General features: G+C 43.5%; 1 protein-coding gene across 4 annotated transcripts in view; it reads right to left on the reverse strand.

Annotated features, from left to right (window-relative positions):
* Positions 1-12,471: 12,471 nt before the first annotated feature.
* The window catches only part of LOC111841646 (BMP-binding endothelial regulator protein), a 48,511-nt gene continuing 42,356 nt past the window's right edge, over positions 12,472-18,626 (reverse strand). For 2 of the 4 annotated variants that reach the window (XM_023807532.2, XM_072716501.1), the window contains 4 exons: positions 15,501-15,827; positions 14,901-15,237; positions 14,219-14,349; positions 12,475-13,746 (listed from right to left, as the gene is read on the reverse strand). In XM_023807532.2, the coding sequence (XP_023663300.1) occupies positions 13,565-13,746; positions 14,219-14,349; positions 14,901-15,237; positions 15,501-15,827 (977 nt within the window). In that variant the 3' untranslated portion in view covers positions 12,475-13,564. Of the gene's footprint in view, positions 13,747-14,218; positions 14,350-14,900; positions 15,238-15,500; positions 15,828-18,626 lie in introns of all 4 variants that reach the window. The other 2 variants (XM_023807534.2, XM_023807533.2) reach the window with 2 other exon arrangements.

Here is an 18,626-nt window from a genome sequence, read left to right on the forward strand (position 1 = left end):
GGCTCCCCAGTCCATGTGTGAAGGTGGGTGATGATAGCACGTCCGAGTGTAAATAGCTTTGCAACTGCTTCTGCTTTCCATTGATTGTTGCGAGTAAATTATCGCCGCTTGTGATATTTCGTAACTTTCTATGTTTCCTTGCTTCTTTTATGTATAATTGCTTCTTTTCTATATATATTCAAACCTTTGCACCTAATGTTATTAGCTATAAGATATATATTATTTGATATCCGTTGTAGTACGAGTTATTTTGCATTGCCTTCAATATGATAGCTCAGTATTGGTGTTAATGTGAGATCATTTTGTATTACTTATTAAAGTGTATTTGAGTGAACCTAAGCGTGCCTGTTTGTTCCTTCGAGAGCCCTATATCCCTCTCTCATCCATTTTAAGACACTTGACATCCTGAGTTCATTTCAGGAAACCTGCGCTTCCCCTATAAGAGTTCGACCTACCATTATGGGAAAACGTGTTTACGTGAAGAAATCATGACAAACTATCACAAAATGAAGATTTCATTATAACTTGACATTCTGAGTTCATTTAATGAAACCTGCGCTTCCCCTATAAGAGTTCGACCTACCATTATTGGAAAATGTGTTTACGTGAAGAAATCATGACAAACTATCACAAAATGAAGATTTCATTATAACTTGACATTCTGAGTTCATTTAATGAAACCTGCGCTTCCCCTATAAGAGTTCGACCTACCATTATTGGAAAATGTGTTTACGTGAAGAAATCATGACAAACTAACACAAAATGAAGATTTCATTATAACTTGACATTCTGAGTTCATTTCATGAAACCTGCGCTTCCCCTATAAGAGTTCGACCTACCATTATAGGAAAACGTGTTTTCGTGAAGAAATCAGAATTTCAAGTTATAATGAAATCTTCATTTCGTGTTAGTTTGTCATGATTTCTTCACGTAAACACATTTTCCTATAATGGTAGGTCGAACTATTATAGGGGAAGAGCAGGATTCATGAAATGAAGTCAGAATTTCAAGTTATAATGAAATGATTTTGTGTTAGTTTGTCATGATTTCTTCACGTAAACACATTTTCCTATAATGGTAGGTCAAACTCTTATAGGGGAAGCGCAGGTTTCATGACATGAAGTCAGAATTTCAAGTTATAATGAAATCTTCATTTCGTGTTAGTTTGTCATGATTTCTTCACGTAAACACATTTTCCTATAATGGTAGGTCGAACTCTTATAGGGGAAGCGCAGGTTTCATGAAATGAAGTCAGAATTTCAAGTTATAATGAAATCTTCATTTTGTGATAGTTTGTCATGATTTCTTCACGTAAACACATTTTCCTATAGGAGTGCTGAAAGCAGTTTTATGCCTGTCATGCTCAGCCACTTCTACCTGCCATTAACCAGATGTAAGGTCAAGTGTGGAGAAGTACCTAGTTTGTCCGAGAGCTTCTAAAGCCTCCTCTATTCTAGGCAAGTGAAATGCATCTCTTGTGCTGCAGGCATTGAGATTACTGTAGTCAATACAGAGCCTTAGCGACCCATCTTTCTTGGTCACCACCACCACAGCATATGCACTTTTACTAGGCCGGATGACTCCTGCTGTCTCCATCTCTGCCAACAGTCTCCTCACATCTTGCCACTGAGAAGGGGGAATCCTGCGATATGGCAACCTAAAGGGTCTACAATCAACCAAGGGGATTTCGTGTTGTACTGTTTTGGTATGACCATAATCCATGGGGTGCATGGAGAACACATTCACATTCCTTTCCACCAGCTCCTTAAGCAGAGTGCGCTGGTGTTCGTTCTCCACTGCTGCTTCAGTCAGATCCACATCACAGCTTGCCACCACCTGATCAAGACTCAGACATGTCTCTCCTCCTCCATCATGGTGACATTCACCCAGCCTTGAGTCTGTAAACTCTAACACATTGTCCACTAAGACAGCCACAGCAAGGTGTGTGTATGGCTTAAGAGTGACAGTGTGCTGGGACAGGTTCATCACTCTGACGGGAGCACAGCCCCCCTTCACGTCTGCCAAAACCTTAGCGACCAAGAGACCCTGAGGGAGCTGCAGGGAGGCCCGACTTTCCATCAGGACCGTATAGGTCTTTCTTTGTGGCCCAATTTTAACCTTACACCTTAAATCCATCTCTTTCCCACCAGGAATGTAGACCTTTTTTCCGTGTACACAACAGGACCCACCACACCATTCAGTTTACATTGTTCTGCACTCTCGACCTCCAGTAGAGCTGTGTACCACTCTGGGTGATCCTCTTTGACCCAGTGAAGAAACTGCTGGCCATACGCTGCTTGAAGGTGGCTTCTGGAGGTGTGAATGACATTTGTTCCCACCAGCACTGGAACTGAGGACCGGTAATCAGAATCAGGAACTACAAAGCCTTATATTCATTCCCCAATACTTTCAAGTCAACATACAGGATACCGTAGTAGGGTATAGTCTGACCGGCTGCACCTTCTTTTGGAACTTCAGAGGGCTGTAACTTTTGGCTCTGCAGGGTGGGGTGGTTACGCCAGTAACTGTAGATCATTGTTGTTACTTGTGAGCCTGAGTCAATGAGCGCCCTGCATTGTATTCCATTGACTTCCACCTTTCCCTCGTTCCTGGGGCCCACTAAGGGGGTCTCCTCTCCTCCAGTGCCATTTTTTTTTACCTGTGGGTGGGGTCCTTGCTTCTTGCCCATGGTTGCCCCGGAGACCATGGGCTCTAGGCATTTAAATGCTGAGAAGATTCCAGTGCATTTCCTGCTGCTGGCTGGGGTTGACGAGCTCCGGCTGGTGAACTAGAATCTGAAAGTACTGCTCGGCAGACTCGGGCTATGTGTCCTTGCTTTCCACACCGATGACAGGTCACCATTGAACTCTGGACTCTATTTCCCAGAGATGACTGTACAGTTTGGATGGGAGTATGGTAGGTTATTGTTGATTCTAAACGAGACAATTTAGCCATTTGTTCCTCTTGGGTAAGAGCCAGTTTCTTCACCATTTCAGTCAACTCTGATAATTCCGACTTACATCTAGTTCTCTCTGCCCTCTCATTTACAGCACACTCTGGTGTGATGTGAACCTAGGCATATGCTTTCTTCGCTTTGTGTTGAAACTGGACCCTTCTAGTTTCTCTTGCTAAGTTCCGGAGCTCAGCTTTCAACTCTCGGAAGCTCTGGAGCCTGGGCTTCATGGGTGCAATTCTGGCAAATACCTCCTCATCAGTAAGTCCCCGTAAAAACTGCCGCGTGAGCTTACTATCGCGATCAGGGAACGGTCTCCCCCCTCTTTGACTCTCCTCTACAGCCCTTAATATTGCCTCTAGTGCTATAGCATAGGAGCAGGCCGACTCTCCTGCTTTCTGGCTACGCTCATAGAAGTCCTCTAATGGGTCTAAGGAGCCTTGTGTATCGCTGTACTCTGCCTTCAGCTCTTCAAATGCTTTCTCAGGGGTCTGTTCCTGAGGAGGTAGGTTTAAGACAAGCTTTCTGGCCTCACCACTCAGGTGCCGCACCACTGTGGAGAAACAGAGATGGGCGGGGAGCTCTATTGCTTCTAGGAGATACTGCATATCCCGAATCCAGTCCTCCACCAACATCTTACTGTCCGCATTGCCAGTGAAGACTTGAACATTTTTTACCTGATGAGTCTGCATAAGACCTCCATAAGCCGTGGATAGAAAGCCTTGGTTTGCTGATACCTTGGCAGGAATGTCTGAAGGTGGCACAGGCAAGTCTGTATGCATGTGCAGGGTGGTGGGTGAGGGAATGGTTTGCGAAAATGCACCAGGGTACAGGTTGGCATGACAATCTGAAACAGGCGTCGGTCGCAGACCAGGGGCAACAACCGGATGTCTGTAACCAAGTTCTACATTCGTTGCGTGATAAGGGATATGCACAGTTGTGTAGGGGACCAATGAGTTCGCAGCCGATTGGGGAGTAGAGGTAGCTACATTATGGGTGGTATAATAAGGGCTAGGGGCAACTACTTGAACATGCATCGGGGGGTTGGGTCCATAATCTGGCCCCTGTAGGCTCCGCCCTGCAGTAGGAGGATTAGTAATGTTGTTTGCTGGTAGTGGCGTTTCAAAACTTAGCGGGGGAACTGGGGGCACCAGGGTTGAGTGTGCATAGCCTGGGTATACCTGGGGGCTTGGCTCCACCAACTGAGTTAGGTAAGGTGAGGCCACAGAGTGGTTCACGATGGGATGCTGTACAGATTGCATACCGGCATGAATAAAATGTGCAAAACTCTGAACAGGCAGGGGGGATGTTGATCCATGTACACCAGCTTGGGGAACAGAGGTTTCCATTCTAGGGACTACATTAGAGGGGCTGCTGTCTCGCCGGTTGACCTGGCAGCCTGGTCTCGTGGATGCATAGGCTGGGGTAGTGAACCGATCAACATAAGGTGGTAGAACTGGGGAGGGTGGAGCTTCCTGTACCTCTCCTCTCCAAGGCCGGGTCTGCATCTGGTTTGGGGTGGTGGGGTTGTTGCTTATTGCAGCGGCTGAGGGGTCCTGCAGCCTTATTATGCAATCTGTACTGTTATGCCGCATTTTGTTTTCCAAACACAGTCTATGCACTGCTGACTGAAAGTGAATCTATGTTGAAATGTACAGTGTATAATGAATAGTAAAGGGAATGGAGTGTAGGAAAAATACAAAATAACCATACAACTTTAACCAGAATTACTGCACAAGAACAAATGGCAGTACACCACTCAACCGATATTAATCAGATCGTCGACCGATACCGTCAGTCTCTCCAACGCCACAATCCGGGTCACGGCACCAAAGATGTAACCCTCCCGCTGCGTTGCGTCGGTCCGCCTGCCTCCGGTCCGCACCTCAATGCTCTGCGTTGTGTTTGTATGTGTTGGGTCGAGGGGCGTTGGGCAGGAACAAAACACCAGCCACGCAGGTTCGGGATTGTAGGTCGGGACTGACGCGATTTATTACAATGAGGACACAGCTTCGCTCCCTCTCTCTCCACTGTTGCCGCTCCGTGCTTTTGGGGTAGCGAGAGCAAACTCAAAATTAACAAAATGTACAATTCCCACTTCAAAAATAAAAGTAAGACAATAACAAATACAGTACATTTAATGACATCGTAACATTTTACTAACTAAAATGATAATAACCCCTTTGCCGCACATAGCCTTCATTCCGACAATTAACAACCCAAAGTTACAAATTATAATTCAGTACCAAAACATCAAAATACCCCAAACCAAACGGTCTGCATCCGAACCTCACATTAACCAGAATATATTCAACTGGATGGGTGGGCAATTTTAGCTCTGTCATTCTAATATGAAAAGAGAGCGGCCATTAACAATGCTCACCTTTCGGGGTAGCGAGAGCAAACTAAAGGAAAAAAAATGCCATCCGCTCTAAACCCGCATATGGAATACGGTGTCCCAGAGCGAACATATAAATGTAAAATGGCCAAAATAGCGTTGCATCAGAACTACTGCCCTACATTAACAATAAACAACATTTTCGGTGCGAGCACCATTTACCGACCTGTAAAAGCAGGTGAAGAGCGGAGTAAGGAAGATACGATGCGTCTCTGCTTTCCTCCAGAACGTGTCTGAGGAAGCAGCGGAAGGTGGGCTCCACTTAATTACCGCACCCTGAAACCCTGGAGCAACCACCAAAGTTCCGCCCTCACTGCTTTCTAACCTAAAATGAATCCCTGTTACATGGATTTTCTATCCTTTTAAAGAAACTGAAAATAAAGACATATAGTAATGAAAAATGTCCCGTTACATGAGTGTTTTACACAAAACAATATTAATGTGGTCATTCCCTCACAGGGATGCCACATTAACAACTGGGTTACACCCTCCCCCTTCTGAACGTCTGAATGTCCCCATCAGACATACTATCCCATACCAAACCTAAGGGTATCACGGATGTTAAAACTCTCCTAATCTAATGTTTCCCTATCTTGATGATAACACCTCTATGTACTACAGTTAAGGGCTGATCTCTCGACCTCCCTGGTTCATCATAAGTAAGTTTAATGGTTGGTTTTATTAATCTTTTGGGACGAGTATCTGACCTAACCCTCACTTTTTGTTTGGACAGCATCTCAGACTGTTTCGCAGGTCCCTCCCCATCATCACTAGTGGTAACAGGATCTATATACTGCTCTGAATCATTTTCGTGCAAACCCTGGGACTCAGCTTCAGAATCTTCAACCGGGGTGGTATTACTTCCCTCACTCCCATCACTCGGCTGAAGAACATCATCTCTCTTTGGGAAACTACCTATACGCCTAGCACAGCCCTCACTCCCAGGAAGAATCTTTTTCCGACAAGTTGTAGAAGGTGTGTAATATTCAAGGTCAGAGGATACATCAGAAAACTCCTGTGAATCAACATGAGTGACTGGCATCTCAGGTAAGTCCTTCGTCTGCTTTGGCCGAGTATTGACTTTGGTTCGTAGTCGAACAGGTGATTCTTCCTTCCCATCTGCTGTCGGAACCCTCACATACTTCCCTAATGGCAAAAGATGATCCTGATGCATTGTCTTATCACTACCCCTCCCATCCTCACGTCGGATCTTAAATACTGGAAGGTTGGGCATCCTTCCTACTACGACATAGGGAGCAGGATTCCATCGACTTTCCAGCTTGTGCTTCCCTTTTAGCCCCAACCTCCGAAATCCAACTTTCCGGTCATAGTGTCTCTTATTTCGCTGGTGTCTCTTGTCTGCAGTTTCAGAAGCAAGCTTATAGGCTTCTGACAAATCGTCTTTCAGCTTACTTACATAGCGAGAATGACACTCATGTTCTATGCCATCTGGAGAGGTTCCAAAGCACAGGTCTACTGGGAGTCTTGCCTCTCGCCCGAACATTAAAAAATATGGCGAGTATCCAGTGGCGTCACACTTTGTGCTGTTATACGCATGAACCAGGTATCCCACATGCTGACTCCAGTGGCGTTTCTTCTCCTGACCCAGAGTGCCAAGCATTGAGAGTAAGGTTCGGTTGAACCTCTCCGGCTGAGGATCTCCTTGCGGATGATAGGGGGTTGTCCGTGATTTTCTAATACCCATCAGGTTCAGGAGCTCTTTGATCAGACGGCTTTCGAAGTCTCTGCCCTGATTGGAATGGATCCTTGCAGGCAGTCCATAATGTACAAAATATTTCTCGACTAAGGTCTTAGCAACAACATGAGCTTTCTGGTTTTTTGTAGGGAAGGCCTGGGCGTACCGCGTAAAATGGTCTGTCACCACAAGCACATTACCTATGCCCTTCGAATCCGGTTCCATGCAAAGAAAATCCATGCAAACGAGATCCATCGGTCCATGGCTCACAATATGATGCAACGGGGCAGCTCTCTGACAAGGGGACTTTCGAATGACACATTCTCCACAGTTTCTAATGTATTCTTCTATATCTACCGCCATCTTTGGCCAAAAGAATCGGCTTCTCATGAGGTCACTGACTCTTTCCACCCCCAGGTGTCCCAAATCATCATGCATTGCCCTCAGCACTACATCCCTGAACTCTCTAGGCAGGACAAGCTGATGGACTACTTCACCCGACGATCGCCTGCTCAAACGGTATAATAAACCACCTTTCAGAGTTAATTTTCCCATTTCCCGTTTCATCAGAGACTGCTCTAGATCTAGATTGTCATCCTCAGGCCATTTTCCATATTTAACTGCCTGTATAACGGGCCTTATCGTTGCATCCTCTTTCTGAGATCTTCTAAGATCCTGCTTTGACATCTGTTTTAAGGATTTCAACTCTAAGTGAGTCGGAAATGCGTAAATGTCTGGAACACTGTCAGGTGAAGCTCCTAACTGGTCTACATACCTCAGTGGGCTAATAGAGGATTCAAGAGCACAGACACGTTGGCAGATAGACTTCACACCAGACTCAGATATAGTCACCCACTCTGTAGTGTCTTCTTCAGGCATGTTTCTAGATAGTAGGTCAGCATCGATATTGTGACGGCCCGGCCGGTACTGCACATCAAACTCATACACAGACAATGCAGCTAACCACCTGTGCCCGACAGCATTAAGCTTTGCCGACGTGAGCACGTAGGTGAGGGGATTGTTATCCGTACGTACTGTGAATTTAGCTCCATACAAATACTCGTGGAACTTATCAACGACAGCCCACTTCAAAGACAAGAACTCCAATTGGTGGATTGGATGATTCTTCAGAGATGGCTTCAATTTTCTGCTTGCAAAAGCAACTGGGCGCAAGCCCTCTGGATGCTCTTGATATACTACAGCACCCAGCCCTTTTAAACTAGCATCAACATGCAAAATGTATGGCTTTCGGGGATCAGCAAACGCCAATACTTTAGCATGTGAGAGGCAATAAGTGATCTGATGGAAAGCTTCTACACAAGAGTCATCCCATCTCTCACCAAAGGGTTCAGATTCTCTCATGTACTGTTTAGACGGATCTATGGCATGTTTCTTGCCCTTCTGAACTGGAGCATAGCCTTTGGTGAGCTCTGTCAGTGGACGAACGATGGCAGAATAATTTGCTATAAACCGCCTATAATAACCACAGAATCCTAAGAATGACTGTAAAGTTTTCAAGTTTGTTGGCTGAAGCCAGTTAGTCACTGCCTCAATCATAGCTGGATCAGGAGAGACACCACTGGCAGATACTATATGCCCCAAATATTTCACCTGTGTCAAACAAATTTGGCACTTATCTACAGAGATTTTCAGCCCTACTTCTCCAAGGCGGTCAATCACTTTGAGAGTCCTACCAAAGACAATCAAGTCATCTAAATATACCAGGACCTCCAGCAAGTTCATATCACCCACAGCCTTTTCCATTAATCTGTGGAAGGTGGCTGGAGCTCCTGATATCCCCTGTGGCATCCGTTCAAATTGAAAGAAGCCTAGCGGACAAATAAAAGCAGTTTTTTCTTTGTCTTCCTCATCCATAGCTATCTGGTAATAGCCACTTCTCAGGTCAAGAACAGAGAACCAACGGCTACCTGACAAGGCATTCAATGCATCATCTATGCAAGGTGTTGTGTAGTGGTCTGGGATGGTCCGGCTGTTCAGGAGTCTGTAATCTATACACATCCTTATGGTCCCATTTTTCTTCCTCACAACAACTATTGGGGAGGCATAGGGGCTACGAGATTCTTTTATTATACCAGCCTGCAGGAGTTCCTGCAGATGTTTCCTCACATCTTCAATATCTGCAGGTGACAGCTGGCGTGAGCGCTGGTGGAAGGGTCTTGAGTCAGACAGTCTGATTCTGTGCTCCACCCGTTTTGCCAACCCAACATCCCATTCATGCATGGAAAAAACATGAGGTCTTTGAGCCAGTTTCTGACGAATTCGATCTTTCCATTCTTCGGAGACAGGAGAGTCCCCAAAGTTAACTACTGTACCTTTTCCAAAGACCGGTCTAAGCGACATAGGAAGTCGGACAGCTTCTCGCCTGATTGCTGCTGCAATAAGCGAAAGGCAAAATACAGGTTGTCTCCAGTCTCTACTGACCCAAATGCATCTTCCAAAGCATCCAAACATTCACCTGCACGGACATCAGGGTTACTCGCTCTCACAGCTTTAATTATCTCTAGCGCCGGCCCCTTAAGGCTTTCCATTAGCCTCCGTCTCTTCTCCTTTCCAGAGCAATCACACTCCTCCACCATGAGTCGTGCCTGCTCCATCCAGACCTCAAATGGCTCCTCACCTGCTGGGGTGGGCAACAACCCAGAGAAAAGACGTACGCGGCGATAGCTAACAGGCTCAACGGAAGGTCTGGCCTTTTCTAACAGGTCACTAACAGCACGAAGTATGGCTTCTGTGGGATCAGTGGAATGGTCAGGAGCAGAGAAGAGAGTACCAAGTTCCTCTAAGGTCTTCCCCTCTTTCTGTAGAAACCCTATGAGCTTGTGGCCAAAATCATCAGTATCATCTGGCAGAGTTTCACCTACTACTACAATAGGCCAGGGCTCCCCTCCACCGATAGGCAGCACTTCCTTTGGAACATTCGCCTCCTTGAGGTTCTCCTTGCATTCACACAAAGCCATCAGCTGACTGTGCTTCACATCAAAAGTCCTACCTCGGACACGAACGCGACCCAAACATTTCACAGTCTGGAGAGTATCCTCAATCTCGCTGATGTCCGCGTCATCAGGGATGATCACCATAAGCGTATGAGCCTCAGACAGACCCTCACCACGACACCAACCTTTCAGCTTTGCTACCAACTCAGCTGCATGCGTCATGTTCACCAGTAAACTTTATTTTCCCAGTTGTAAAGTAACTCAATATCTATTTAGCTAGGGACCCTAATCAGATCCCAGCGGTGCCTCCAATTTATGTAGCGCCCCTTTGTGCATTAAGAGTAACACGGGAGCTACCCTGAGTTCTTTTCCCTCAGTCCTTTAGTATTTAGGGTTCCCTATCCATTCTCTTTAAAGCCCAAACATAAATATATACATCACTTTACACAAAAGAACACAATCAACACAGTAATACAATCAAACGTAAATGGTACTATTTACTCATTTATGACAGTTTATAAAAGACATTTCACTCGGGAGCAAATAATACTTTTTCATCCCTTTAAACCGAAACGCAAAAGTCCCAAAAAAAACCCAAAAGGTTCCAAAGATAAAATAAACGATGGCCGGCAGATTCAAGTAAAGAAAAAACACCACTCCCGTACGGTGCAGGCCTGTTGTGAAGCTCGGGCACGTTGTAGCCAAACAAAAATGAAAAAGGCTGCTTCACGCTTGTGAGCTACAAGCGCAATGTAAAATAAGGCAAACCACACTCACAATATCCCTGGGTGTCGTCCCGTGCCGAGTGGATCTGGCAGTCAGGTGCACCCTTCTGCGCTTGGTCTCTCCCCTGGGCGTTCGATCCAGGAGCTTCCGGTGGATTGGTGGGCTTCTACCCACGGTCAGGCAAGAGTCACTCTCGGAGGCTAGTTCTTAGCTTTCCCGAACTTCGTGTAGAAATTCGCTTTCCCCAGACTCCTTACTGTAAGCTTAATACATCGTCTGGTCGACGATATTGCTATTTTCATGAAATGCGTGAGCTACGCATTTCAGCCACAGTTCTCCGCCATTACACTACCTTCTTCCCCGCCGCTCTCTTCCCGCGCCTCGCTCAACCTTGACCCTCAGTGTTCATTGGACCACACCTCACCCAAATGAATACATGAATAAATTATAACATGCCCGCTTTACAATAATACAAAATATCAACACAGCACATATACAAACATAATATTTTCCTTTTTTTCTTTATCTCAAAAGTTCAACATTTAATACATGAACATAATGAAGAAATACAAAAAAAAAAAACATTCTTAACAACTGGGTTACACATAGAATGTGCAAAAGCAGACATGGGTCTTCTGGTTGTGGTTGCAGAGAAGGGTCATTTGTCTGTCAATATAAAATGAAAGCAGCTGCGTCTGCTATTTGGAGAACTTCTCAGAACTGTCTGTGGAGAGTCTCCCCGAGCTCGCATAGAAAGATATCTCAATAAATGAAACCAAGCTAAACCATTGGACTCATCTGTTCCTTCCTACCTCCAAATTTCCATAACAACCCGTTAATTTTGACAGCCCTAATTTAATTATAATAATATTGTCATCCCGTGCGGGATGAAACGGATATAAAGGCGCAGACGTCAGGGTATCGGGGAATATGGGGTTTAATTACAGGTAAGGCAGGCAAAACGCAGACAGACAACACAATGACCAGACCGGGGAAACAAACTGAAACGCGGACTAAATACAGAAGACTAATGACAACAACCAGAAACAGCTGATCACACGGGGATTCCACACCAGGTTAATGAGGGGGCGTGGCACATGGAAGGAGCGGACGATAGGGGCAGGACACCTTGTTTTTTTTTTTTTAACTTTACACATTGTCTGGATACATTTATATTCTTACTTTACAAATTACTGTTTTGATAAATGTGCTTCGATGTGTTTAGTACAGTATATGCTCTTCTTGTTTTATCCTGTTCATTTTGTGTTTAAATGCTAAAAAAAAACATATTTAGGTGTAATTTTTGGGGGCCGGGAATCAATTAATTGGTTTTCCATTATTTCTTATGGGGAAAATTCGATCAGAACTCGAACTTTTTAGAATTCGAACCTGAGTTCTAAACGGATTAAATTTGAGTTCTGAGGTACCACTGTATAACACAAACCAAATGACCATGAAACAACAGCTGTCGGGTTCAAATCACAATATTAAGAGAGTATTTTTAGAAGGCAGCAAAAGATGATAAAGACAATAGTAAGACAAATTTGCATTAGGTAGTTCTTTTTACAGAAATAACTATTTTTATAAAAAATACAATTTGGGGAGCTGCTGAGTTGTGTGCGTGATGGGAGGTGTTATTTTTGCTGACCCTTTCTCCTCCATACATTTTGTTAAGTCGAATCCATCAGATGAGACTGCTGGGGGAAATTAAGAAACTCACAAGCCAAGAACATTTATTGGAATAAAGCATAAATCTGAAAGCCATGGGAGGTGCAAAAAGTGCAGTAGTAGGACAGAAAGTATGGCATGAGCATTTAATTCCATCTCAAAATCAGGAAATTGTTTCAATAAATTAAATTTGAGGTTCAGACCCCATGAAGCCATTTGTATTGCCACTACTAGAGTTCCTGAGAGGCAATGAATGGGATGATGTGATGTATAGTCAATAACTTTTTATTTACATGAAAAACGATTACATATAATGCTCATTAATTATATATACTTCTAATTTGTAACAGAACTGGATACTAATACCTTAAATTATCAGAATACTTCCAATGGCTGTGGCTTCACTGAATAGAGCCAAATTGTAAACTGTCAAGAAAAAAAAATCTTCCACAAGGAAATAAACACAAGATTACTCTGTACATTTTACAAAATCTTTGTTACTGCTACAAAGCTTTTTAAAAACCAGAACTGAATGTCAGGACAAATATATATTTGCCCATATCAAAACACAATATTTATGATTTTGTATTTGCTACAATGGTACATTTATGATACATAAATTAAAATGGCAATATAAGCATATGTTGACTAGATTCTTCTTGTTGTGATATATTAATTAGGTGGACCATTTGCTATATTTCAGGACAGTAAGTTGGATGATTCACTTCATCTGCTCCCCAAACCTTTTATTATCTTTAAAATTTTCTTAAGAAATAATGGCTCCACCTCCCTAATGTTATCATTATTGCTTTTTAAAGCACCATTTCAACAACAGACAACCTAAGCTCACAGAGCATATTACCTTTACTTTGTGGAGGCAGGCATCTGTGGATCTTTTATTCAGGGAAGTACTGTTATAGACTACAGTTCCGGGGAGACAATGTGCCATTCTGGTGGTACTGATATGATGGTGGTGGGGAGGAGTTATGTCACAGTAAGTTTGCACAGCCATGTTACTTTAGCTGAGGTAGTTGCAGGTAAACAGCAGATGCCCAGTCTTCCTCCTGTCTCCTGGTCTTTCAGTATGTCACCTCCCCCACTGCAGACAAATCCTAGTCCACTGTCCCACATGACCCCCCCCATCCACAGCAAAACCGTGGCAGTCAGTGTCACTGCCCAGGGCACAGGATAGGCCTGATGCAGCGGCCTTGGAAGAGCACCAGGTCAGCGGGGCAGTGGCAACCGGCCACACAGGGCTTGTTGCAGGGCCCAATCTCATTCCAGTTATCACATGTCTTGGCACAGCCAGGACCGCAAGTGTCATAAACAGCACCGTGTTTGCATTGGGTGGCTGAAGGGATTAGAAGAAAAAAGCAAAAGGCAAAAACATTATTGTGTTTAAACTGAATCATTTAATGTTATTAAGTTTAAGTTTTCAGTCCTAGCCTAGTTCTGCATATAGATTGTGCTGTTAGAAAAACAGTGTATGCAAGCTATTCATCTTCAGAAGCTGCAGGAATGAGTACAATTGGAATGTTTATGTATATAAAAAGGTACAAAATGCAAGATTTAATTCGGTTACATTCATTACTGCAACAGTACAGTTCCCTGTTTGTCATTCAGTTACTTAAAGTCTGTGAACTATGAAGTAAAATACTTTTAAAAATAGCATCTAGCCAATAGACTCAAGACAGAGAAATTTTGTGAGTGTGAAACACCTCTCATAAGACATCCAGTATCCTTATCTTCTCCAGGACATGATCATTGTTTCTATGATCATTGTTTTAAATTATAAAATTAAACAATTGTTTTATGCCCCTTACCCATGCAGTTCTGCTCAGGCTTCCAGAGCACTGCCGAACCCTCTCTCTGGCAGGCACGGCTGTAGGCTATGAAGGATTCACAGTAACATTTCTTGTGCACGGGACACTCACACATGTCTGTGACACAGGACCTTAGAAGCAAAATAAGATGGCACTAAGAATACAGAGCATTTCTGTCAACAAACAGGCTTCAGAATGACCAAGGATGGAGTGTATCTGGAAGCTTAATTGTGAAACTTCCATTCATCGACTTTCCATAGCTGCCCACCCAACATTAGTGTTAGCCTTAGTTAGGGCACATGGCAGGAGATACCCTGGGTACATCTGGGAGTAGTGATAGAAATTTTTTAAGATGACGCTGAAGATGACATCAAGTTTCTGCTGTAGTCCATTAATTTGGCTTGTGGTGGAGGGTAAACTTTCATTAACCCCTGCCCACTCCCTTTTGGATCAGGTGACTTTTTATTTTTTATTTTATTCATGGTGTACTTTACTTGGGTGATTTATCATCATTGTTTTAATCTGAATGTTATGTCATTATTCCTTACAGTTACAGCACCATCCATGGGCTGACTTTTCTTCATTACCATGATTTAGTCAAAAGTATGTTAAATGTGAAGGGACTGACTTACCACAGTCTGTCCAGAGCAACGATTCACAAAATTTCTTCTTTCACACATACCTGTAGAACGGCAGGAAGTCTACCATAGGGTGACACTTCTCAAACTCCCAGGACTTGAGCTTCTGGCATTCACGATGGGCACGGAGTTTGACCTTGACCAAACCAGGGCACAAGTGGAGGGTGGGCTTGTGTGGAGGTTGATTACAGATCTCATTGCTTTCCACCCGCCAGCTCTCAGCAAACTCATCCACATCAAACTTGAAGTGACCATCACCGCCAATGACATCATCCTGCTTGTGCCCGTTGTAGTTTCCACAGAGACCGCAGAGGCTGTTTTTCAGGCGAGGTGCAGCCACCACCTCCACAAAGCTGTCCCCATCCCATGTTACCTCCAATCCTGCTCCAGGAAGGGAAAGAGATACAGCCATATTTAGCTGACCTCAATGTACAGGATAAAACAGCAACAAATAAACACTTAAACAAATAAACTTTAATACAAGGCAAAACAAATCTAGATTATATTACCAAGTTTACTGTTTGTTTAATAATGGGAGAAACAGCCATAGATTTTACAAACTACATTAGCTTAAAGCACTATAGGAAATGGTTTGTGACAAGAATTGTCCCCTAACACCCAAAGCGAAGGCCACCCCAGCACACCTGCACTGGTGCTGAGCTTAAGTAGGTAGCTGTCCAGGTTGATGTGTACTCCAGCTGCACTGTACGGTAAGGCAACACGGCTGCCATTCAGGCGTACAGTGAGGTGCTGGTGTAGACCTACACTGAGACCCGCCATCTGCAGCTCCACGGACTTGGTCCAGGAGAAAGAGCGTGTGCGGCGGGCGTCGTTCCTCACCAGCACCTGGAAGGCGGCTGCTGGTGAGCAGTCCCGGGTCAGCACGTACTGGCATGTACCCTGGAAGTTAAAGGTGCGCCCATCGAACGTGTTGTAGTGCGGGTCCCCAAACACTGTGCACACGCCAGGTTCTGAGGATCAGGATGAAGGTCATCAACATACAGTTATGCACGTGCCATTACACAGTACATACACAGACATACAGCTCAGGAATCATTACTATAAATGGATAATTTCATCAAAAAAGATTTGCAACGTGGTATTCAATAGCAAATGTCAAGATTTGATGGCTCACTGATTCCGTGTTTTTCCTTTTTCAAATTCAGTTTATTAATTTCTGGCTTAAGAACAAATATCTACATAGCTTTTTCAATGCAACAATGTCCTCTGATACATATTTAAAATGAGCAGTAAAACTGAAATCAATTTATTTGTCTAATACTTGTAGGATCACACACACACACACACACACACATACAGAGGTTTGTAATTATATCTTTGTGGGGACTTTCCATTCATTTCTATGGGAAAAACCCTAATCCCAACTTGACGACCTTAACCTCTACCCAGCCCTAACCTTAACCATAAGCAACCAAAGAAACTATGAAACTTTTGCCATTTTGTCTTTTTTGACTGCATTGACAGATCTTTGTGAAGACCTGAAAAATGGTCCCCACAACATCAAAATAACAGGTTTTTATTACATTGTGGGGGACATTTGGTCCCCACAATGTAATATAATCCTAATCCACACCCACACACACACCCAAGATGATTCAGATAACAAGGCAAAGGAAGGCTAGCATTCCAAGTTTTATGGCTTAATGATTTAGAAACTCAAAAATAACTACTATCTGAGCCTTGTTTTGAAGATCCAGCCGAGGGTAGGCTGGTACCCCCTTATGGCCAAGTCTGAGTGGTTTTGCCACAGAGTTGCTACATACCTGGTGAGAGTTATGTTCACGGAACGAACATTCTAACCCAGGTTACGTAGTGATACTGTAATTAATAAGTTCTATTCATATCCTGGAACTAAATCTTCCAGTAACTGATTAATTGGAACTTCCATAAGACTGTTTGTTGGAGAAATAAACCATTCAAGCATAATAATTAATTAATAATAAAATAACAATTAGTCTCCCTACATATTGGTAGACAGAAATTATTGAACAATTTTTCCCTACAAACTCAATACTCTCCAAAACCTTCTTCCCAAATTGTATATGGTAGCTCATTTTCAGAGACATAATTAAAGAATGTCATCCTACATGATACATACATTCATTCTCCATCACCACCAGGACAAAGTGGATTAATATCCAGAGCTAACTGAAACACTGCTAAATATGATAGGCCATGTACACTGATCAGTCATAATGTTAAAACCACCCGCTTAATATTGCATTGGTTCCCCTCATGCCACCAAAACAACTATGACCTGTTGAGGCACAGACTCCATAAGACCTCTGAAGGTGTCCTGTGGTATCCAAGACCAAGACATTAGCAGCAGATTCTAAGATCTGTAAATTGCTAGGTAGGGCTTCCATGGATCGGGCTTGTTTATCTAGCACATCCTACAGATTGAGATCTGGGAAACTTGGAGGCCAAGTCAACACCTTGAAATCTTTTTCATGTTCCCCAAACCATTGCTGAACAATTTTAGAAGCATGGCAAGGTACATTATCCTGCTTAACGAGGCCACAGCCAGCCAGGAATAATGTTGCCATGAAGGGGTGTACTTGGTCTGCAATAATCTTTAGGTAGGTGGTACGTGTCAAAGTAACATCCACATGAATGCCTCCGCTGGTTTGCCTTCTTCCCACAGTGCATCCTGGTGCACTCTTCTCCACACACATGATGCACAAACATCTGGCCGTCCACATGATGTAACAGAAAACATGACATCAGACCAAACCACCTCCATGGTTCAGTTCTGATGCTCACATGCCCATTGAAAGCACTTTCGGCAGTGGACAGGGGTCAGCATGGGCATCTGGCTAGCATGTGGCTACACAGCCCCATAAACAGCAAGCTGTGATGCACTGTGTGTTCTGACATCTTTCTATCATAGCCAGCATTAACCTTTTCAGCAATTTGTGTTACAGTAGCTCTCCTGTGGGATTGGACCAGATGGGCTAGCCTTAGCTCCCTATGTGCATCAAAAAACCTTGGACACCCATGACCCTGTTCTGCTTCACCGGTTGGCATTACTTGGACCTCTTTTGGTAGGTACTGACCACTGCATACTGGGAACACCCCAGAAGACCTACCACTTTGAAGATGTTCTGACCCAGTCGTATAACCATCACAAATTGGCCCTTATCAAAGTTGTTCAGGTCCTTATGCTTACCCATTTTTCCTGCTTCCAAAACATCAATTTCAAGAACTGACTGTTCACATGCCGAATATATAATGGCATCCTTGACAGGTACCATTGTAATGAGATAATCAATGTTATTCACTTCAGCTGTCAGTGGTTTTAATGTTAATGCTGATCAGTGTATTATTCCACAAAGAATGATTTTTTTTTCCAATTAGCCAAAATATTTGACTAATCTCTTGACTGTTTGATTATACGGTGGCCCCTAGAGACAAAACACACACAAAAGAAAAAGCAGAATCAAATTGAAAATGCGCAGCAAATAAAAAAAACACACGCAAAAGAAAAAGCAGAAACAAAATGAAAACGCGCAGCAAATTAAAAAAACACACGCAAAAGAAAAAGCAGAAACAAAATGAAAACGCGCTGCAAATTAAAAAAACACACGCAAAAGAAAAAGCAGAAACAAAATGAAAACGCGCTGCAAATTAAAAAAACACACGCAAAAGAAAAAGCAGAAACAAAATGAAAACGCGCTGCAAATTAAAAAAACACACGCAAAAGAAAAAGCAGAAACAAAATGAAAACGCGCTGCAAATTAAAAAAACAC

Source organism: Paramormyrops kingsleyae, chromosome 9 (genome assembly GCF_048594095.1).
Source record: "Paramormyrops kingsleyae isolate MSU_618 chromosome 9, PKINGS_0.4, whole genome shotgun sequence".
NCBI classification, from domain to species: domain Eukaryota; kingdom Metazoa; phylum Chordata; class Actinopteri; order Osteoglossiformes; family Mormyridae; genus Paramormyrops; species Paramormyrops kingsleyae.